Genomic DNA, 24,609 nt, shown 5'->3' on the forward strand with positions numbered 1-24,609 from the left:
GGCAGTGGAACTGTTGCTTGAGCACCCCGATGGTCTGCTCAGTGACATTCCTTGTGGCAGCATGGCTGTCATTATATGATTGCTGGCCACGAGCGGTCGGGTTGCGGAGGGGAGTTATCAGCCAGGTAGAGCAGGTAGTTCTTCTCTCCGAGCAGCCAACCTCAGGTTTGACATGGTGGCTGGAAGATTGCTGGCACAGCGGACTGGCATAGGATGAAGGCATCATGACTGCTGCCAGGATTGGGGCATTCCACATCATGATGAGCTGGGCATGGTCACACACCAACTGCACATTAAGTGAAAGGTAGCCTTTGCGGTTATGGTACATCTCAGCATTGACATCTGGTGCCTGCAAAGCCACGTGTGTGCAGTTGATGGCGCCCTGCACCATGGGGAAGCCCAATATCCTGGCAAAGCTGCTCCTGCTTCTCTCTGTTTAGAGAGAGGTCAATGAAGTCCCTTCACCTAGAGTACAGAGCCTCTGTGACCTCTGATGGACGGCAAACTGCAAGATGTTTGCTATGTCGTCTGTTCTAGCCTTGAAGGATCTGCTGGCGGAAAAAGTCAGGGCCACGGTCACCTTGAGGCCACTGGCAGAGCCGTTGTCGTCCTGCTCTGAGGCTGCAGGTCTGGTTCCAAGAGGTGGCAGAGTTCTGTGACCACCTCCTTGGTGAAGCGGAGCCGCCAAATACACCGCTCCTGGCTTAGGTGCAAGTAGGAAAAGTGCTCCCTGAAGACCCTAGGTGGGTAAGGCCTCCTGCTAAGAGCCCTCCTCTCCCTGGTCCTCCTACCTCTGCGAGCAGCTTGTCTTTACTGCCTCTGCTCCATCTCCCTGTCATGTTGCAGCGCGAGGGGGACTGCGACTAGAGCCCCCATGACTGGGAACAAGTGGTGTAGTCAGAGATTGTCCAGTCATTGCCAACACCTTCCCAATGTTCAGCAGTACTCCCTGCACACTTCAACAACATTATAAATGTGTTCCAGCAAACCAGTATTCATATAAACTCTGCAAGAGCCATTACAAGAGAAATAATAAACTTACCTGCAAGTTGGATGTATATCCCTTTAAATTGCACTGGTGGGGGTGGGGGGACGGGGGAGTCCCTCGTGCAGCTGAATGCACGTTTAGCCATGAGTGTTTAGGAGAGGCCGTTGTTTGTAACGGCGTCGTCCAAAATGGCAGGTCGTGCGTCAAATCAGCGTTACATGCTGACTGACGTCACAATCTGCCTACTTTGCACACTGCCGGTGCTTGCACGTCCTGCCCGCGCTATCGCCCTCACCAAGATGGCAACCAGCGCAAGCCACGCCACAAGTAAGCAGAAGGAAGCGAGGCAGCCGCCATTTTCTTCTCAAAACTGGCATTAACTCCCGGCACTAAGGTGACGAATTTCGCGGCCGAAACGTTAAGCCTTGTTGGAATAGCTGTAACTGGGATTTTAACAACATATTCACTGCCAAACAACTGTTCTGGCCCTGTAAAACTAATTTTTATATTTATAGAATGTCAACTTTCTCCATTATGATAAAAATTACTCAACTTAAAAAAAGTAAAAAAAATGTTTTTTTTTAAAAAAGTTTGTTCATAATTCAGCTTCTACCTTAAATCCCATGTGTATGACAGAATCTTTATTTTGCTCTCTGTAACATTTTAAAAAAGTGCTGGTAATCAGTGCTTTTCATTTCCTGGTTTGCTGTCTGTGAGAATTCTTCAACGTGATTGGCTGCTTCGACAGCTTGATGATGTCACGGCTGCATCACACTAGGAATCCCCTACTGACAGCGCTACAATCAATTACACGGTGAGAAACCTAAAGTTTTAGCCACAGAGAACTGCTCCCTCTGTGGGCAGCTTTCTTCAATCGCTATTGCATCGCCGCTGACAGCAAATTACGGGCCATTGTATCTAGCCTATAATTGAATTTTCTCCTCTTTGAAGGCCTCATTGCTCATTTACTGTTTTACCTGCCAATCTTTGATTCCAATCCACCTGGGCCAGATCCCTTACCAACTCACTGAAATTAGCCTTCCTCCGGTTGATTATTTTCACATTTGATTTTTCCTTGTCCTTTCCCATAACTAATCTAAAGCTAATGATATTGTGATCACTGTTTCCCAAATGCTCCTCCACTGAAATATGATCCACTTGCCCCACTTCATTCCCCAGAACCGGATCCAGCACTGCTTCCTTTCTCATTGGGCCGGAAACATGATTTTGCCAATCACCTTAAATCTGTGTCCTCTGATTACCGACCCTTCTGCCACTGGATAGTTTCTCTACATTTACTATATCAAAACCATTCAGGGTTTTGAGCACCTCTATCAAATCTCATCTTAACCTTCTCTGCTCTGAGGAGAACACCAGCATCTCCAGTCTCTCCACATAACTGAAGTCCCTCAGTCCTGGTACCATTTTAGTAAATCTCTTCAGCACTCTCTCTAAGGCCTTGCCATCCTTCTGAAAATGTCACATCCAGAATTGAATACAATACTGCAACTGAGCCCTAACCAGTGTTTTATAAAGGTTTAGCATAATTTTCTTGCGTTTGTACTCATGTCCCTATTAATAAAGCCAAGGATACCATTACTTATTTAACAGTTTTCTCAACTTGTCCTGCTATCTTCAAAGATTTGTGTACATATACCTCCAGGTCTCTATGCACCCCCTTTAAAATTGCACCATTTAGTTTATATTGCCTCTCCTCATTCTTCCTACAAAAATGTATCACTTCACACTTCTCTGTATTAAATTTCATCTGCCATGTGTTTCATCTGCCATTTCACCAGACTGACTAGGTCCTCCTGAACTCTGTTACTACCCTCTTAATTTACTACATTTCTGAGTTTCATGTCATCTGCAAACTTTGAAATTATTCCCTTATACCCTTATAGGTCATTAATATATATCAAAAAGTGCAGTGGTCCTAATGTCTATGCTTGGGAAACACCACTGTATACTTCCCTCCAGTCTGAAAAACAATTTTTTACCACTATCTCTGCTTTCTGTCCTTTAGCCAATTTTGTATCCACGCTGCCACTGTAGCTTTAATCCCATGGGCTTTAATTTAACTTACCAGTCTATTATGTAGTACTTTGTAAAACGTCATTTGAAAATCCAAACAGTGGGAAGGAGCGTGATAGTATGGAGCAGAGTTGATTGTGAATGAATCACAGCAGGGCATCAGGGTGAGGCGGGCTACAAACTTCAATCTCAGCACCTGAGAAAGTATAGGTCCCAGGGGGGTTGAAACTCAATAAACACATTTTCAACAGGAGTTGGGCATTTTTATGGGTTAGTTGAAATTCCTTTTTGCAATTTTTTTTTACATTTTCATGGCTTAGTTATATTAAAAAATATATATTTTCCCTTTGTGATTTCCTTAGTTTGCTTTTTCCTAAGAAATTTGTATATGGCTGAATTAAAATGAGTATATCTGCACATAATCAACCAGCTGGAAACAAAGTATTATGCCTGTAGTGTAGTGGACAGGAAGTGTGTGCTCCATTCATGTTTTCATATTATTATTAGTAGATCTTAAGTGGCATTGGTCAGTGAATTGGAGATTTGAGGGCAGAGTTTCCTATTTTGCGCTGTGGTGTAAAAGTCACCTGGATAGAGCGCATAGAAGAAAACTGGGGAGAGGATGCCATGCTTGTAATGGAGCCTGCCTGATTTTCCTTCTATTAATTTAAATGGACCCACCCATGAATTTAGATGGATTCTGCTAAACATACACAAAGTGAGATTTCCAAAGTGAAAAGTGAAACCTCATGCACAAAAAGTAATACCCCTATGCATAGAATTATAGAATCATACAGCAGAGAACGAGGCCATCCAGCCCATACTTTTCAAGTATCTATCCAATTCCCTTTTGAATGATGCAATATCTCGGACTTCATCAATAAGCACAACATAGTGTATTTTGTAAGGGTCTGAGTAAGTACGGTAATGGTAATAATTATCTGATTATCTCCTTTTGCTGTATTTAATTCTGAAACTAATATAATCAAGCCTTCATGAATACAAAATTTAATGTGACAAAATTTTTATTTTGATGTTTTACCTGCTTCTTTAAAAATTACAGAGAGCTTAAAAAATTCAGAGACATGACATTTTTGTGCACAGCTTCTAGTTTATATTTAATTAAAAATTCCTTACCTGGAGACTTGGCCTGCTGGCCACTGCTACGTCGTTGCCTTGATTTGATAGGGGTAGATGAAGTTGTATTAGCTGCAATTGTATCTTTAGGTATGTCGAAGTCAGAAAGTAGCGCTGAAATAATGGTTCTTGATCGATCAGTGGTCTGGATAGAGTCTAAGGAGCCAGTCTGATAGTCGGTGCTCTGCACTGTCTGCAAGAATTAGGATGTTCATTTAGAAAGCATAACCCAATTTCAGTATGCTGCTAAATGGTTTCTACTACATTAGTGTTCATTGATTATTTTATAGTGCAGTCTGTATAAGGCCTAGATAGAGTGGATAGGAAGGACCTATTTCCCTTAGCAGAGAGGTCAATAACCAGGGGCATAGATTTAAAGTAATTGGTAGAAAGATTAGAGGAGAGTTGAGAACTTTTTTCACCCTGAGGGTGGTGGGCGGGTCTGGAACGCACTGCCTGAAAGGGTGGTAGAGGCAGAAACCCTCATCTAAAAAGTACTGGGATATACACTTGAAGTGCCATAACCTACGGATCAAGAGCTGGAAAGTAGGATTAGGCTGGATACCTCTTTTTAAGCCGGCACAGACACAATGGGCCGAATGGCCTTCTTCTGTGCTGTAAATTTCTATGATTCTATTAAGTATGATCAATTTTCAACCTCTTTGAAAATCACCCCAATTCACATTAATATTAAAGAATCAGTAGGAGCTTCAAAAAAGTCCAAACATAAGTTTCAATGTAGCTTAAGATACTGTACTATATATGCTAGGGGATGGTAGTACACAATACCATTCATCCACTTTGTAAATAAGCAGTCTACTAACATCTAAGGGCTGAAAGTAACACATGTAATATGAAAGACCTAGGAATTGTGTTGTCCAAGGATATTATCACATTAGTAAGTGCCTACTTATTCTAATTCTGGCCCACAGCACTTTAAGAGCTGAATTAGGTATGCTACTATTTCATGCCCATTTCAATGAGGATTCCCTGGAGGTCCTGCTGTGGGAGGTGTAGCTCTTTGTGGGGATGAAGGATACCATATCAAAATAGCAACAGCGCAATCTACTTGGAAGGGGTTTGCGGACCATGGAGCAAATGTAGAATTTTCCTGGCATCTATAGAAAGTGCCAGGCTAAGGGAACTTTCCTTTTGCATACATGCTGCCTTCTTTCATCATGGAATGCGTATCATACAAGATTTGTTTGTCCCCTCGGGAATACAGGATGAGGAGAAAATATTCCCCTTTTAACAGGTGTGGGACACAACTGCAGTGAAAACACATAATACTTGCAAGTTCCGCTCCAACTGAGTAACGGCACCATAATGATCATGCAATCCCCTTTGCAAAGTGTTGGCTTTAGGGCGGGGGTATTACGGTTATAGTTGTGCTGTTTGGAGTGCTTTATCAGTTCCTACCAATAGTGTTCCTACAATGGTGTTCTGCTTGCACACCAACACTGCGTATAGCCACTGGGAGAGTACCAAGTCAGGTGTGGCCTTACAACCTTGAGATCATCACAGCACACAAGGTGATGGTTCTTGTTCTGTTCCCTGTAAAACAGTAAAAGATATTGAAGTGGCCGAGTTTGGAGGCAGGTTTCTATTACCTAGCAAGTATTCTTCATTTTTTGAGATTTTCCCACTATTCTCATCTTCCTCCACTCCTGGAGTTACATTTACTAAACTATTGTATTATGGAGAAAATGTCTTCTGCTTCTATCTTTCTTTGAAAGCTGATTTTGACAGGCTGCTCTTTTGTCTTCCTACAGGTTTGCCCCAACATGAAGTTCCAGGGCACTGTGCCTCAATAACCTTGCACATCACAGGGCATTGTATCAAGCATCCCCCCCACTAGCTACTAGCACCTCAGTACAGGATATTAGTTAGCTTGAGGAAAAGGCACCAGGTGAAGCAATAATTGAAAGTAAGGTGCGCACGTGGACTGGGTAGGAGAGGAAGAAGAAAGATCTGGCTAGCCTGTGAGTCCATGCATGTCTCCAGTGCATGGCAAGGTGTTGGTATCTTACTGAGTCTAACTAAAAATACAAGTTGATGCAGGAACACAAGGCATTAGGTTTATTTTAGTATCCACCATGAGTAGCATGCAGCAGCTGTCTGAAAATGTGCACATCTATCTATCTATATATATAAAAGGATACATCTGTCTGTCTGTCATTCCGTCTGTCTGTATTGAATAAACTCGAAAGTTATAGAGCGTACCTACACGTGTGTTACATCGAAAGAAAGCTTACGATTCCAGAACCGTGATAAGTGTATTTACTTTTCGGTCGGACGAAAATTGTTCGCGCGTTATGCAAAAAACCTTCAAAATTAAACTCATTATCTGCTAATTAGCATTGATTGACTGACGTCAAGGTCGACCAATCCTGTGCCGTCACGATTGACCAATCCTACAGTTCAGTCGCCTGATGGTTGGCCAATCGCTGCGTCTGTGGGCGGGACTAATGCTTTTCAACTCAGGCATCGGGCAGCCATTGCTTCACTACTTCCAGCTCAAACTACTCTGCTAATCCAGCTTCGAAAAAGTTAGTATCTCTTTTAAAAATAACATCACATTTACCAAAAACGTTTTATAAGTACTTTCACTTTCATCTTTGAAGCTATTAAAAGGTAGAAATGTTGCCCGGCAGCAGATTCACACAGGGACAGACAGACAGGCCCCAAAGCCTGGGACTCGATTTAAAATGTTGCCCGGCAGCAGATTCACACAGGGACAGACAGACAGGCCCCAAAGCCTGGGACTCAATTTAAACCGCCCAGCCCAAAACAGCCCTGGCAAAGCCGGGCTCCCCCAGCTAGTATATCTATATATATAATCACTGCAGTGCTATGGAAGGGACTTGCACTAATGCCGGGTACCATAAAGGGAGTGGCATTTTCATGGCAATCTGTGAAGTGAGGGACCAATTGCAGAACAGCATTCTCTCATGAATGCTAAGACTGATGCCATGGAGGCCTTGGGAAATCAGTTGCACAATTCAATCACTGCCAGATTGAAAAGATTATGTAATTGTTGCACATGAATTAGTGGTTACAGCAGCATCTGGAGCCCCTGCATTCACAGGTTCAAGGCCATCACCATCCCAGGAAGTTTGCAGTACCCTACCTCTGCCTGTCATCACAATTGCTCCTCCCACGCAGGAAGAACTTCAACACAGTTTAAGATTAAATGTAGACTGATCACATCTGATACAGTCACCAAGGGAAAGCACAGGTGTAGGAAATAGATTACTTATCATTTCTATCTTCACATCAATAAATTAAAAAACTTTATTTGCCCCTTTCAATGCTGATTGGGGGCAGGACAAAGTACAGTGCAACTGGACAGGCCAGGATGAGCATTGGTAATGTGCTGTTTATGAGGCCTTAACTGTGTGGGATATTGCAGGTTGATGCAATTGGTAATGGCAATTGGCAGTGTACGTGGTAGTAGCGCAAAAGCAAAATACAGGGGATGCTGGAAATCTGAAGTAAAAACTGAAAATGCTGGAAATACTCAGCAGGTCAGGCAACATCAGTGGAGAGAGAAACAGATTTAATGTTTCAGGTCGCTGACCTTTTGTCAGTCTGTTTTTCTTTCAGTGGTAGTAGCTATTGCTTACTGGAAGTAGCCTTCAATGACAGAGATTTGAGCCAATTTGTCTGCTTGAATATCATGATCTATCTCTTCCTGCATGCAGGTGACTGTAATAATTTTGGAGACTTTGGTTGGACAGTCTAGCAACATCTCATCTGAGCTGTCTAAGCAACAGAATCAATAATGGGGGGAATTTTAATATGGGTGAGCCCGTGGGATTGGGTGCGGGTGGTGGGTTAAATCAGGAAAAATTCCAAGCGTGTCGGGAAGCTGGCTCCAACCCGCAGACTTCCACATTTCACTGCAGTGCGTTAGGCTGCATGAGTGCAACCCCTTCGGGAGAGGCGGGTTGTCAATTTGACATGGGTTTTGCTGCTTAACTTTGGGTCCATGGGTTTCCCGGGCTTCCTGGAACTTGCCAGTGAAAGCAAGGCAAGAAGAAAGTGGCAATTGAGGGGGATGAAGATGTGACAAGGAAATATGCCAATAAGTACTCAGTACTCACAGCTGCTTTCTTGCCTGCTTGTGTGAAAGGGTTTGTTCACAGTACTTTGGAGATTACTTTACACACTTTGGAGGTGACATCTACACTTTGGAGGTTCGAAGGTCTGATATGCACTCTGATCAGCATGGGTGCCGCGTATGCTGTGTTACTTTGGACCTCAGATGACTTTGGACCAGTGACTGTCAAAGTCATCACCATCCTCAACGTTTTTGGCCCTGGATCCTTCCAGGGCTCTGCTGGAGACATGTGTAGGATCTCGCAGTCGGCGGCACATAAATGCATAAGACAGGTGACTGATAGCTTCTTTGCCAGGGCTGGCAATTATATCAACTTTTCCTGCAATGACGCCAGTCAGAATGAGTTGGTGCTCGGGTTTGCGGCTCTGGCTTGCTTCCCACAGGTGCAGGGCATCATCGACTGCACACATGTGGCAATGAAGGCACCAAAGAGTATTCATCAACCGCAAAGCTTTCCACTCCATCAATATGCAACTGGTGTGCATCCACAAAAAGAGCTTTATGCAGGTGTGCGCAAGATTCCCGGGCAGCTGCCATGATGCCTTCACCCTGCGGCAGTTCACCCTCTCTGATCTCTTCGCATCTCGAAGCAGAGTTACCCGTTGGCTGCTCAAAGACAAGGGATACTCACTTTAAACGTGACTGATAACACCTCTCATAAACCCGAGGAATGAGGCCCAGGTGCGATACAATGAATGCCATATGACCACCAGATGTCTCAATGAACAAGCCATCGGCATGCTGAAGATGTGCTTCAGGTGCCTGGACAGGAGGCGCCCTTCAGTACGCACCAGCCAGGGTCTCCAGAATGGTCATGGTGTGCTGCACTCTGCACAACGTTGTGCAGCAGCGAGGTTTGGACCTGCAGAAGTAACAGGGCACAGAGCCTCTTCAGACGATTCTGAGGAGGAGGAGTAGGGGAAGAGGAGGTGGAAGGTGATGTGGGCAATGCACCACCAGTGGCGCACATTGCTATCTGGGATGCCCTCATTATTGCGAGATTGACTTAGGTTCCACCAGTGCACCCATCTAACAACCACATGCAAATGCCACTTTTGCACGCCCCCACCCAATGCCACTAACGCAAAGCAGTCCTGCAAACAACCAAGCCTTCCTTTCACATCCCCCCATTGCTTGGCCTCAATACATATCTTCCCATTCATCATCACACAACTGAAAAGGCTACTTGCCAGCCAGCAACCAAGAATGCAAAAGAATAATATTTACGTGGCTCAAATAAAAATCAGAAACTTAACATTCTAACAATGTGTAACATATCCATGTGTATATCTTTGTGCAACTACATATCTTTACTCTTCCTTTCCTAGCACTTCTACGTGGTGCATCCCCTGTGGCTTCAGTAGAGGTAGAGGCAGGCTGCCCAGATCCCTCTCTGACTGCTGAGATGCTTTTGGCCGACATCTTCTGGGTTTTGGAGCCCGTAAAGGCCCCACCAATGACTGCTCCAGCTGTACCGATGGATGGAGAGCATTTGTTGAGGAATAGGCATGACATTGCATTAAGATGAGTGTGAGTGGCAGGGGTGGATGGATAGATGGGGATGTGAATAAGTGGAGTGCATCTGCAAGGTAAGTTGGTGTGAGGAGTGAAGTACAGTACTGGAGTAGGCTTGAGAAGGCAGAGTGAAGGAGTTAGGGTGATACACACATCAGGATGTAGGTGATTGTGGCACTGTATCCACCTTTCCTGCCCTGCTTAGGTCATAAACCGCTTTCTGCATTGAATCCAGGAGCATGGCACCACGCTCCTGCTGATGACCTCGTGGTCAACCTCCAAGCACTCCTTTTTTTTGTGTCACCTGCAGACTTCCTCTTCCCGTCAGTAGAGAAAAGTATCTCCCTCCAGGCCCTTACAGCCCCCAACAGCACATCCAGGGAGGTGTTGTTGATGCGGGGCGCAGTCTTTGCCCGTCTTGACTCCACACCAGCAGGTCTGTGGCTCTCTATACCAATTCCAAACTCATTCAACTTGGATGTTTGGAGTGTCCCTTTAAATACTGGAGTTGAAATCGCTTCAAGTATGGCATCATCATGCCCGCTGAAGTTATTGGATGCGAAACCTGGAAGTAAAATGATAATGAGGTAGCTCAATTAAAAAGCCACTGACAGATGCACTGTACTTATTTCTGGATTTCCCACACGCTATCAACACCCCCCACCCCCGCTCCCAGTGCAACTACGCATTAAAAGCCAGCCCAATGTTTGAGCATCTCAGTTGTGTACTCCTGAATAACTTGGATGGTAGCCTGGGTCTCATTCTATTTGCATTCTGCTGCTGTGTTGGAATTTCTAATTGGAGTCAACAGTCATGGTGGCAAAGGGTAAGCCTGGTCTAAGAGTCATCTGTTCATTCTCTTGGCACCATGAAAAAATGCAGGCACTTGTGAATTTTTGCAGAATAAAAGTATTATGGGTGCTCCAAGGATAATGGAAATTAATATGCAAGATGACATTATTGTGGTCAGAAGACACTTTCATATTAAAGGAGTATCCTTTCCTATTTTTGTACACATTGAGGTTGTCACATGGATTCATTTACAACACCCTCCTCCCTTGGGAAGCCTGCAAAGTGGAAAAAGCTCTGTGTCCTTTCCATTTGATGTGTCCTTGCCCCTGGTAAAGTGATAACGCTGTTCCTTCTGGTAAACATCAGGCTACAGTAGTGTAGTGATTTTGGGTCTGAGCTAGCAGCCCAGAGAGAGTTCAAATTCCACCAAGGCAAATTGTGAAATTAAATTCAGTAAGTCTGCCATTTTGTGGACTGACACCAGATAAAATTACCATGAAAGTTACCAAGTTATTGTAAAGACCCAGCACGTTCACTACTATACTTCTTTCAGTGACGAAACCTGCTTGGTCTGGCCTACATTTGACTCCAGTTCCGCATTACCTGATTGACTCTTAGGGCTGGATTTTGTCAGTGTGGGCGGGCTGGGTCGTGTCAGGTGGAAATCGTGTCAGGACCTCGACTCCTAAGTGATGTGTTGAAAAAGTGGGATTTTCCCCTAATTGGACAATTGATTTCCTGCGTGTGGGAACCACTGGCCCAATGAGTCTTTTCATACAGAAAGTCACCTGTGATGACATCATCAAAGCTGTTGGATTTAAGGCTTTGATTCTTCTGGAGACTGCAAAGGCTCTGCAATTTATATGAAGGAGTTGAATTGTGGAAAATGTCAACGATCAAGCAAAAGTGTGCTCCTCGGTTTGATGAGCCCTCCTTCCAAGCTCTGGTGTATGGAGCCGACTGTAATAAGGAGGTGCTGTTCCCTTCCTCAGGGAGAAAAAAGCCACCCCAGCAGACAAAAGCTGTGTGGCTACAAGTGGCCCAGGAGGTCAACTCCATTTCGATGAGCTGCAGAACCTGGCTGCAATGCAGGAAGAGGTTTCATGACCTTCTCCGCACAGGAAAAGTGAGTATGACTTTCCCATCACCCTCAATCTGATCCCCATCGCCTCTCCTCACCAGCACTCTGCTTTGCCAACCTCTTCCTCCACATCCCACTTGACACTGACATCCCTGCACCCTTACCCATTCCCTCTCTCTCTATGGTCACATTCACTTAACTATTCGACCATGCAGCCCTCACACTCCCTATCACTGTGATGCCATGACAACAACTTACAACACACAGGGAGGGCCCTTTGTATCCTTCTAAGCATCTATGCTATGGATTCACTACACTCACTCCTTCATTCTCACTCAAACTCCACTTGTGTCCCTCATTGCAGGAAAAGAGAACCCATAATAAGAGGGAAAGAGCGAGGACAGGAGGAGGTCCACCCACAGTAGCCCAGCTCGCCCCTTGGGAGGAGACGGCCCTGGAAATTGCTGGGATCGAGGAGGATACCCTAGTGGGGGACAGACAGGCGGGCGCATCACAGCAAACTGGTGACAGAATAGTTTGGAATCTCATTGACATAGCATGAGTCACTGATAATGATTCTGATGCTCTAACAGATTGACTTATGATCACCTGCAATATTCAATGTGCATGTAACCTTGGCCTCACATCTCTAACTCTTTCCTTTACTCCCCACAGGACCATCGAAAGCCCCCGTCCCCACTATCCAGGAGGAACAGCCTGAGCCTCCAGACTCCTCAGAGGAAGCTGCAACAACTGAGGGCACAGCGTCAGCAGAATTCAGCGCACCCAGCACCAGCGCAGACACTCACACCTCGGTGGGACCTTTGCGAGATAGAGTAGTGTTGTCACCTGGTGTATCACAGCTCACAAGTGAGCATCAACAGATGGTGGAGACAGGGACAGCAGTGGAGCGTCCTCGTCGGAGGGCGCAGGACTCTGCCAGCTCGGCTCCGCTGCATGTCGACCCTGTGCCTCCGGGTCCATCCAGAAGGAGAGCGGTGCTCGAACTCCAGGAACAGGAGTCTCTGGCAGGTTTTGTCTTCAGGGTCGCTGTGAGTGTGGAGTGAATGGAGGAGTCCATCGCGAACATGAGTAGAGCCTTTGTGGAGGCATTGGCGCATGAACGCATCACCGCGGAAAGATGGCAACCTTCGTGGAAAGGATGGCTGCCTCCATGGTAAGGCTGGCTACCGTAGAGGAGAGGATGGCTACGGTAGAGGAGAGGATGGCTACGTCCATGGAGGAGCTTAGTCGCCAGAGTATTGAAAACATGGTCATTGTTCAGAATAGAATGATATCTCTTGAGGAGCGATGGTCAGCTATTGAGCAAACAAACTAGGCCTTCATGCAAGTCCTCTGGAGTAGGACTTCCAGTGCAGAAATGGGTCCTTATGGCCCCCTGCAGTGCAGCAAGGTGCTGTCAAGCCACTTGCTAGCTCTGAAGTGGGGCTGACCCATGAGTGGGATGTTGGTGGCAGACTACAAGGAAGTGGGGGCTCTTCTCCAAGCACTCACACGACCATGCCACAGCAATGCCATCGGTCAGAGCCCCACCAGAGTCCTCACCCAACTGAGATGGGCGTCTCAGCCCCTGCACAGCCGCAGGAGCAGCAGACTGTTGGCGAGCCCGCAGAGGACGCCCGCCAAAGGCGTCGGGACAGGAGCAGCAAGAGAGTGAGCAAGGGGCCTCCACATCTGCTGAAGCCACAGGGGAAGCACCATGTAGGAGCACGCGTAAGAGGAAGATAAAGCACAAGTAGTCACAAGGGTAGTCACTTGGGTGCTGTGTAGTTTTGTTTGTGGACCAGCCATCATTGTGATTGTATTATAAAGTGTTTTGATTGTAAACTGTTGAAGTTGTGGCCTGTGTCATTTCGCAAATGGGCCTTTCACATTGAGGGCTTTAGGGCGCCTTGCGATTGTCAGAATGGTGGTCAGAGTGATAGGATTCCATAGATTCTTGTCCATTGTCGATGCTCTGGTAAGAAGGAGTGAGACTAAAGTGTTTGATTGTGCAGGCTAAGCAAATCTGGCCAGGATGAGTGTGTCCCTTGCATCCCGGGCAGCAATGTTATCGCGCACTGGTGCCTTCTGGCCTGTGCATCTTCAGGTGGGTGACTAACAGCTTGGCGCTCCTGTTGATGCTCCTGCTGTTGGTGCTGCTGTTGCTCATGGTTCTGCTGCTGTCGCGGCTGCTCAGCATCCGAATCTGATGTCCAGGAGGAAAGGAATTAAATGGTCGCCATGCTTCTGGTATATGCCTCAGTTGAGGAAGCGCTTAGTCAAGGTGGAGAGAGGGGTTTCCCAGGAGGTCACACTGGAGATGGGTGTCAGGCTCCAAACTTCCACAACACTGAGTATGCCTGCTAAAAGTTTCCCCCAGACCTGAAACAACAAAGTTCTGCCACCTGCAAATGATCATTGGTGAAAACTCCTTTGTAATGGTGGAGCTGCAGTTGTTAGTAAGCAATCCACTTGTGAGGCCGCCAGCATTACCTGGCGTGTTCCAGAGGAGGCGTGTAGGATGGGGGGAATGTCTAAAAATCGGAAAGGCCTCTCAAAATGGGATTATAGAGGCAATTAAGTGGTTGTTAAGGGCCTTAAGGGCCTATCCTGCCTCTTGGAGGCAGGATGGAAAGGGGGTCAGAATACACGCATTTGGGAAAATTGCTCGGAGGCGGGATGTAGGTGGTATCGGGCCCGCCCACCATTTTTGGCAATTTTAACAACTCGCACGCCTCCAAACCCGCCTCCTCAGGGCTGGTAAAATCGAGCCCTTAATGTTGTCTAATGTGGGCTAATAAGCTACTCAATTATAAAAAGAATCTCAGGGGCAATAAATGTGGTCTTGCTAGTGTTGCTCACATCCCAAGAACAAAGTAGAAACACATGGCATTATGAACTGCAGATTGGTCTATTTGGTAGATATTCCCTGCTGTGACCTCAAAGGATCTTGTTGCATCGAAGCTTCATGCTGTGGTGATGTTCTTTGAAAGTTTGGCTGCAGCAGAAGGCATAGAAAGCAATACCCAAGGCCTACATGGCATCAGTCATAACATTCATGAAAGAATGCTGTTCTGCAATTTGTCCCTCACACCACAGATGGCCATGAAGATGCCACTCATTCTATGGTACTCTGCATTTGCACAAGTCCCTTCCACAACACTGTAGTGATATATTAGGTGAAAAGAAAGAAGAAGGTCGGTCACTGTGTCTGCAGTGAAGTGGAAGCAATGAAGACAGGTCTCCTCTGATATGCCCAGGTAGGAGTGGTGTGGTCTGTAAACACAGGTCCCAAATGAGTGGTCATATAGGCCACCCTTGAAAACTCAGAAAAGCTGACAAAAGCGCCAAAAAAGCAGACAACTCAAAAAACTATATACAACTGAAAAATAGCCCTTAATAAGGGCACCCCTCCCCAGGAAATTTTGATTGGCACTTATTTTGAAGGATTTTCCAGCATTTTGAAGTGAACTGTGATTCAGCATTTGTAACCAAAAATAATTTATTCTTGAATGTTTATACATACAGTACACAGATTTTAAATATTTAAATAAAAGTTGTTACAAGTTGTAACTGACTCTTGTTTTTGCACCATCAGAAGGTAATCCTGAGTGAATATAACACAGCAGGCCTACCTGTATACAGCTACCAGAGATGAATGAGATAATAAAGTACAGTAATGAGTAATGATCTGCAGGCTTACTCATGACATCATGAAATTATAAATAATGGAACATTTTTAACACAAAAAGCATTAATGCAAAGAGCATAACAACAAGTTCCTTAAGTTCAGGAAGACATCTTATGGAATTTTAAATTTCGGAAGAAAAAATTAGTAAATAAGTTATGATTAGGAGCATATTAAAATAGGAATATTAAGAATAGCAGTAGGCCATTCAAACCCTCGGGCCTGATTCACCAGGGCTGACCTGCACCTCAACTCCATTTTTCCATCTTTGCTCCGTATCTCTTGATACCCTTACCTAACAAAAATCTATCTATGCCAGTCTTGAAAGCTTCAACTGTCCTAGCATCCACAGCCATTTGGGGGAGAGTACCAGTAGTGACCACCCCTGTATATAAGCCTGTGTAGTAACTTTGTATAGCAGTTCCAGTTTTGTCTCCATTCAGTAAACACCTGTTATAACCAACTTCTGCAGTCCGTGTCTCAATTACACACGGACGGTACAAATTCCAGATTTCTATTGCTCACTGTGTGAAAAAGTGTTTCCTGATTTCACTCATAAATGGTCTCGCTCTAATTTTAAGATTATATTCCCCTTGTTCTTGATTCCCACACCAGAGGAAATAGTTCTTCTGTATCTACCCTATCAAATTCTTTTAGCATTTTAAACATCTCGATCACATCACCCCTCAATCTCCCGTACTCAAGGGAATACAAGCCAAGTTTATACAACCTGTCCTCATAATTTAACCCTTTAAGTCCCGGAATCATTCTGGTGATCTGTGCTGCACCCTTCCAAGGCCAATATATCCATCCTGAGGTGCGGTGCCCAAAACTGAATGCAGTATTCCAGATGGGGTCTGACCAAGCTCTATATAACTGAAATATAACTTTCTCCCCTTTGTATACCAGCCCCTTTGAGATAAAGGCCAACATTCCATTATCCTTGTTAAGTGGGTTTTGTACTTGTCTACTGGCTTTCAATGATTTGTGTATTTGGGCTCCCAAATCTCTTTGCTCTGCTGCAGTTTGTAATTTCTCATCATTAGAAAATACTTTGATTCATCTTTCTTGGGTCCAAAGTGCATGACCTCACACTTGCCCACATTGAAGTTCATTTGTCATAATTTTGCCCACACACTTATCATCTGTCTACAAGAAAGAAAGACTTGCATTTATATTGCCCCTTTCACGACCTCAGGACGTCCCAAATCACTTTACAGCCAATGCGGTACTTTCGAAGTATAGTCACTGTTGTAATATAGGAGATGTGGCAGCCAATTTGTGCACAGCAAGATCCCACAAACAGCAATTTGATAATGACCAGATAATCTGTTTCAGTGATGTTGATTGAAGGGTAAATATTTCTCTTTACTATTTTTACTAATGATTCAGATGTAGGTGCTGGGGGCATGATCTACAAATTTGCAGATGATACCAAGATCTGTGCGAGTGTTAGGACTGTAGATGATGCTCATCTGCTTCAGATGGATCTTAATGTGTTGGGAGATTGGGCTCATGACTGGCAAATGATGTATAATTTAGGTAAGTGCAGTGTTATGCATGTGGACAGGGCAAATGCTTAACATCCATACACCCTACAGGGAAAAGCATTAAAGAAGATGGAAATAGAAAGAGATTTGGGCATTCTAGTGCATACATCTTTAAAGGTACATGAGCAATGCCATGAAGCGATAGCTGGAGCAAATAGGGTGTTGGGGTGTATCATTAGGACAATTGAGTATAAGACAAAGCATACTATTTTGTCCTTGTACAAGACCTTAGTCAGGCTGCACTTGGAATACTGTGTCCAGTTTTGCCCTCCTCATAAGGTGCATGATATTAAGGCTTTGGAAGGGGTGCAGAGGAGGGCCACTGGACTAATTCCCAGTTTAAAGCATCTTAGTTATCAAGATAGGTTAAAAGAGTTGGGACTCTACACTTTAGAGAAGCGTAGACTTAGAGGTGATCTGATTGAGGTTTATAAGATAATGAAGGGAATAGATTGTGTTCCAGTTGACAGTTTGGCCGCGATTTTTCTGGCACTCAGTGGACCCAATTGGTGGCGGGTCAGCTGTGAAATTTGAAACGATTGACAGCAGGTCGGGAACCCGCTGTCAAAATGCGCACACCTGCATTTCCCAATGTTGGGTCTGCCAGCGCTGAGCAGACCCGACAGGCAGCGGCGGGGGACCCAATTCAAATCATTAGTGGCTTGTTTACAGCCACTTAACAATGCTTTTTTTCCCCCAGCTTTTTAACTTTCACAGGTCTTCCATAGGTTTCCCACTGTGCCTAGACCTCGTCAGTGAAGCTGAGGCGGGAGGTCAGTGGCCACTGAATCAGCTGATGAGTTGACAGCTACAAATGCCAACTCACAGCTCCCAGCTGATTCAGATATCTTCCCTTAAGCACTAGCATCTCTAAACTGCATTTCCACTACAGATTCAGGAAGCTGCAAGTCTTTACACAAGTCACCATGCAGTCTGATCTCATTACTTCTCCTACCATTGACAGATCGCTTCTATCATCTCTACTTCACCTGCCATCTATTCCATCAGCATGGGTGCACTTTATACTCTCTCACCTTGGTCCTCAGAATCTGACCATGATTAGCCCTAACACCAGCATCACCAGGCACACCAGCAGCATCAATAACCACACCAACCTTCTCCGCATTCACCTGATGCTGCACAGGACAGAGATCATCAGCACCTGACCACACTGCTGCCCGGGACACCAGGAATGGCCTCACCATGGCCGCATTTACTTCACTTGACGCTGCACACTGTGGCTGCCACATGATGTGCTAGGTTGGCACCACCCCACACCAACAACATAAAGCATCCCTACAATGCCCAAGCCATTCCTTTCACACTCATCAGCAGTTCGAGGGGTACCGTTATGTCTCACCATTCATGCAACTCACTAAGCCACTTCCAAAGGTGCACACAACCGCCACTGACGTCGTCCGCCTCGGTAGGGAAAATCGCGGCCTTTGTTTCAATTAAATAGGTTAGGGAGGACCAGGGGTCATAAATTTAAGTTGTATAAGGTTAGATCTACGCTAGATGTCAGGAGGTGGTTCTTTTCACAGAGAACAGTGGACCTCTGGAATAGGCTTCCATCTCGTGCAGTGGATGCTGATTCACTGAATTCCTTCAAGCGAGAGCTGGACCTGTTTCTGGCTGGGGTGGAGATCACCTCTTACAGAAGGTAGGTATTGCAGGGAATTCAGAGCCAGTGTGATGTCCTGGACTAGTTTTGATTGCCTAGATGGGTCAGAGATGTATTTCCCAGATCTTTTCCTCCTAATTGGCCTGGTTTTTAAAAATCTTTTCTTTGCCTCTCCCAGGAGATCACATGATTTTGGGTGGGGTGGAATGTATATATTGTGATGCACAAGGTATTACAATTGTGTGAGACAGGTTCTATGGACCAGTGGGTCTTTACCTGTCCATCTTTGTTCGTATATTTGTATTTGCCAGGACATCAGGGAGAACATCCTTACTTTTCTTCAAAATAGTGCCATGGGACTTTTACATCCATCTGAGAGGGCAGGAGGGGCCTCGGTTTAGCGTCTCATCCAAAAGACAGCACCTCCGACAGTGCAGCACTCCCTCAGTACTGGACTGGATTATCAGCCTCGATTTCATGCTTAACCCACAACCTTTTGGCTCAGAGGCAAGAGTGTCACCATTAAGCCATGGCAGACAACTATGTCTCTTTGTAACTTTCTGCTCCCATCTGTATTACTTACGGTCCCTTCTAGCACAAAGTAAATTTTTGAATGTTTTCAATAGTAACTCTCCCACATCCAAGTTCCCATCACTCCAGATCAGAAAGTCACTCTACCCCCTCCAGACCTAGCGGTGACAATGGGGAGAAATTGAATTCACAGCCATCTATTTTGTGCCTGAAATGTGGGTGACCAGGAGTTGAAAATCAGGGGTGGGGCACCTCGGGTGTCCCATCGACAATGTTCTAAAAATAAAAAAAGTCAGTATTCATTTTGTTAGTATAATGACTTGAAACAGCACTAATGCATGTAGCTTGAATGCACTTGTCTGAAATTCCTCTCTTCACTAAAATTCCTCACTGTGTGAGAGTAACGAAGAGAAGAATTTCAGACAAATGCAATAAGCATTTATACACGTGAAGCCCATGACCAGTTTGTTGGCTTTGTTTTAAAAAGGTTCAAAGATGTAACATACAATGTTGTCAAAATCTCACAGGTCAAAAGTATTTCTTCACAAATATAACTGACCAACGTTCATAAGCACTGAAATGTTCTCCTTTTTCCTCAGCTGAGGATGCCCTGCCACGATGTAGACAGGACCTGCAACCACTTCTGCCCTCGCCCCTTCCCTCCTACAACCATATTAGGGTCCTCCTTGTCCTCATCTTGCCCCCCGCCAGCCTTTGCATTCAACAGATCATTTTCCACCACCTCCAACATTATCCCATCATGAAACACATCTTCCCCTCCCATCTGTGCTTTCCGAAGGGACTGTCCCCTTTATGATATCCTGTATCATTGTTCCACCACCTGCCCTCTTTCTCCTGGCACCTCCTGATTCAAGCACAGGAAATGCATCACTGTCCAGGACCTCAAACACTCCTTCGAACCTAGTGTACTGTATTTGCTGCTTACAGTGCGGAGACCAAATGCAGATTTGGTGACATCGTTGCCAAACACCCTCATTCTGTCCGTATGTGCGATCTGTTATGTGCCACTTCAACTGTGACTTCTTTGTCTTCTACACTGTTCAAATAAAGCTCAATGCAAGCTCAAGGAAAGTACCTTATCTTTCTGTTAGGCACTTTGCAGTCCTCTGGCCTTAATATTGACCTTAACTATAGATCCCACTTTCTCTTTGCAGGAGATGTTGGTGATGTGGAATGGGTGTGCTGGCATTTCTGGAGGGGGTGGGTGGGGTGGGGTGAAGCAAGCTGGGTTGGTGCTTTGGGTGGGGTTCTCTGTCAGAACACTGTACTGGCAGGACAGTTTGTACCCTTGGTGCCGACATGCTTTTTTTTCCTCCCTGACTCCTGAAGTGCTGGAGCCAGCTTTGCTTTGCCAGTTCTTGTGTTTCTATTTCAACCTATTCTATTTTGTGGTCAGGTGGAACATTGCATTGAGATACAAAATATGTTGTTTTCAAATTCAAAAGGTTCAAGTGCAATACAGTATTGGGGCAACTGGTGCTACATCACTGAACAATATTCCAATTACATTATTCCCAACTGTTATGTATGAAATGCAAAGGCAACTCAAGGGGGAAAACTAGTGGAAATTTTTCCAGCATATTTTTTTCAATTATTTTTTCATAAAAGTTCAGTTCTAGCTTTGCATAACATAGGTATTGCAAGAATCTCAGCACAAGAAGATTATTTCAGTCCCTGTAGCCTTTTTATGGGCTGTATTAGAAGTTTTTTCTATTTACAAATGAAAAGAATCATAATCTTGTTTATTTTCTTTCCTTCTGTATATCACTTAAGTGTAAATATATTTGTTTTTTTGCCTGTACAAATATGGTTTTGCTTATGATATTTTCCACCATCCAATGGACTGAAGATACAGAGGGAATCCTACATAAATTCCAGAACGCAATGTACCACAATCAAGGCTGTTAGGCCTGCACTAACTACAGACATCAATCGTGCAACATGAGGACCATAAACTAGATGAACAATAACAAAAAGCCCTCAAAAACTGCACAAATATTAACTACTTTAACTAATCTATTTGATGAGAAAAGGAAAATTTGCTTTCTAAAGTCTGACTCATGAAGTACAGAATGTGCTAAGGAGTGGAGAACATTATTCCAGACAACATGCTTTGTCATGTGCTGGGACTTTTTAAACATAGGGCCGGAGCGGGGTGGTGTCACAATAGTTGCCGCCGACCAATGTCAGCTGACATCAATGCCTACTGACATCAAATACATCATTAGAGATGGTTTTTCCAGAACAGCTGATTAGCCTGGCTGAACTCTTGTGGTGTGTTGAGGATGTTTAATGAAAAAATGTAAAGCCTGGATTTGGCAAGAATGGCAAAAAAGGGGTTGAACTGATCCATGGCACAGACTCACATAAGCCAGGAGCTAATTGGGGTGTCTGCACTGAATATTATCATGGGAATCCCTCGCCTAATTTGAATAGGCTACTGGCACATGAATAACTAACCAAAATAGCTTGACTGATGAGTGTAAAATCCAGTGAGCCAGTAGCATCTTAAAGGGCTACATTTTGTTTTTCATTGGAAAGTTGTATTGGTGGCAAAAAGTGAAGAACAGTTCATAATGGCACAGCAGAGACATGTGGGCAACACTGTTCCCTTTGATATTGAAGAGTTTTGGAGGTCCTTTCGCAGCAGGTGTACTAAAGGAGAACGGCTCTATTTGGGGTTGACGGCCACCCTCCAGTAAAAGCAGAGGTGTACGGAGGTAGGCTGCCAACCAAGTTAAGCCAGATCCCTCATACCTGGCTGCAAAGGAGGAAGACATTTTCTGTTATCTGGAGGAAGGTCAAGGTAAGTGTGCTCTTCACTTTTCTATACACTTTCCTTGCGGGGTCCATTAAGCATGGCACAAACCTAATGGTTCAAACAAAGACAAAAGAGCTGAATTCCAGAGGTGAGGTGAGAGTGACTGCCCTTGACATCAAGGCAGCATTTGACCGAGCCTGGCATCAAGGAGCTCTAGTAAAACTGAAGTCAATGGGAATCAGGGGAGAAACTTTCCACTGGCTGGAGTCATACCTAGCACAAAGGAAGATGGTTGTGGTTGTTGGAGGTCAATCATCTCAGCCCCAGAACATTGCTGCACGAGTTCCTCAGGGCAGTGATCTAGGCCCAACCATCTTCAGCTTCTTCATCAATGACCTTTCCTCCATCATAAGGTCAGAAGTGGGGATGTTAGCTAATGATTGCACGGTGTTCAGTTCCATTCACAACTCCTCAGATAATGAAACAGTCCATGCCCACATGCCGCAAGACCTGGATAACATTCAGGCTTAGGCTGATAAGTGGCAAGTAACATTTGCGCCACACAAATGCCAGGCAATGACTATCACCAACAAGCGAGAGTCGAACCACTGCCCCTTGTCATTCAACGGCATTACCATCGCTGAATCCCCCATAATCAACATCCTGGGGGGGTCACCATTGACCAGAAACTTAACTGGACCAGCCACATAAATAATGTGGCTACAAGAGCAGGTCAGAAGCTGTGTATTCTGAGGCGAGTGTCTCACCTCCTGACTCTCCAAAGCCTTTCCACCATCTACAAGGCACAAGTCAGGAATGTGATTGAATACTCTCCACTTGCCTGGATGAGTGCAGCTCCAACAACACTCAAAAAGCTTGACACCATCCAGGACAAAGCAGCGTGCTTGATTGGCACCTCATCCACCACTTAACCACTAGCGCACGTGGCTGCAGTGTCTACCATCTACAAGATGGACTGCAACAACTCACCAAGGCTTTTTCGACAGCACCTCCCAAACCTGTGACCTTTACTACCTAGAAGGACAAGGGCAGCAGGCGCATGGGAACACCATCACCTGCAAGTTTCCCTCCAAGTTACACACCATCCTGACTTGGAAATATATCGCCTATCCTTCATCGTCACTGGGTCAAAATCCTGGAACTCTCTCCCTAACAGCACTATGGGAGTAATTTCACCACACGGACTGCAGCAGTTCAAGAAGGCGTTTCACCACCACCTTCTCAAGGGCATTTAGGGATGGGCAATAAATGCTGGTCTTGCCGCGATGCCCACATCCCAGAAACGAATAAAAAAAAGGGCACAGATTTAAGGTGATTGGCAAAAGAACCAGAGGCAACATGAGGAAAAACATTTTTGCGCAATGAGTGGTTAGGATTTGGAGTGCATTGCCTGATAGGGTGGTGGATACAGATTCAATCGTAGTCTTCAAAACTGAATTGGATAAATACTTGAAAGAGAAAAAGTTGCAGGGATATGGGGAAGAGCGGAGAAGTGGGACTAACTGGATTGCTCTTCGAAAGAGCCAGCACAGACTTGATGAGCCAAATGGCCTTCTTCTGTGCTGTACTATTCTATGCTTCTATAAGGAACTAGACAGTTTCTTGTCAACTAATGGGATTCAGTGTTATTAGAAATGCACTAAGTGAATACTGTGGATAGGTGAGCTAGATGGACCGAAGGCCTTCTCCTGCTTGAAATTGTTACTCTGTTATTAAGATTCCTGTGAGTATAGTTAACTGACACAGAAAATGTGGGAACTACGCTGCACGTTTATCAGTATCTGTAAAGAGAAAAGAGATAGGGCTTGATTTTAACTCAGCCGTCAGGCGGGCTTTGAGGCGTGTGGGAGGTTAAAATCGCAAAACCTGGGGGTCGGGAACCCCCCGCCTAGCCATTTTAACCCAGGTGTGTCTGATGGTCCCGAATCAGTCCTGCCTGCAACAGGCGGGACTGGTCTTTAGGGCCCTTAAACAGCACTCATTGGCCTTTATAATCCCATTTTAACAGGCCCTTGCCTGTTTAACCCTTTTCCCATGTAAAACACACCTGGTGGGGATCACGCCTGTGACACCTGGCGTGAGCACTATTGGCTTGCTGACTATCAGCTGCAGGTCAACCATTAAAGAGATTTGATCAGCCATCATTTGCAGGTGGCAGGACTTTGTTGTTTCAGACCTGGGGCAACTTTTACCAGGCTTAACCACACCTGTGGAAGATTGGAGGCTCACACACTTCTCCAGTGTGACCTCCTGCGAGACCCCTCTCGCCAGCCTCACTCAGCGCTTCCTCAACTGAGGCATCTACCAGAAGCATGGGAGGCCTCTTTTTCCTTCCCTTCTTGGCATTAGAGGACCTCCAGCCCCATTTGCGAAATGACACACGCCACAACTGCAGAAGTTGCCATCAGAATTTTTATGCAAAACAAACAACTAATGGCATTTTTTACAGAATACACAACATTTCACCCAAGTGACTACCCTTGTGACTATTTGTGCTTTATTTTCCTCTTACGCGTGCTCCTACGTAGTGGTTCCCCTGTGGCTTCAGCAGATGTGGAGGCCCCTTGCTCACTTTCTTGCTGCTCCTGTCTCGACACCTTTGGCGGGCGTCCTCTGGGGTGGCGAGCCTGTGAGGGCTCGTCAGCAGTCTGCTGCTCCTGCGGCTGTGCAGTGGTTGAGACGTCTATCTCACTTGGGTGTGGACTCCGGCGGGGCTCTGACCGAGGGCTCTGCAGTGGCA

General features: G+C 45.3%; 1 protein-coding gene across 1 annotated transcript in view; it reads right to left on the reverse strand.

The window, feature by feature from the left end:
- The window catches only part of LOC147102152 (heat shock factor protein 5-like), a 57,078-nt gene that overhangs the window by 28,957 nt on the left and 3,512 nt on the right, over nucleotides 1-24,609 (reverse strand). Inside the window, exon 2 of the mRNA XM_085964427.1 lies at nucleotides 4,160-4,352. Coding sequence (XP_085820553.1) covers nucleotides 4,160-4,352 — 193 coding nt within the window. The remainder of the gene's footprint in view (nucleotides 1-4,159; nucleotides 4,353-24,609) is intronic.

Source organism: Somniosus microcephalus, chromosome 22 (genome assembly GCF_052327205.1).
Source record: "Somniosus microcephalus isolate GS21.2 chromosome 22, FLI_Smic_1.0, whole genome shotgun sequence".
In the NCBI taxonomy this organism is placed as follows: Eukaryota; Metazoa; Chordata; class Chondrichthyes; order Squaliformes; family Somniosidae; genus Somniosus; species Somniosus microcephalus.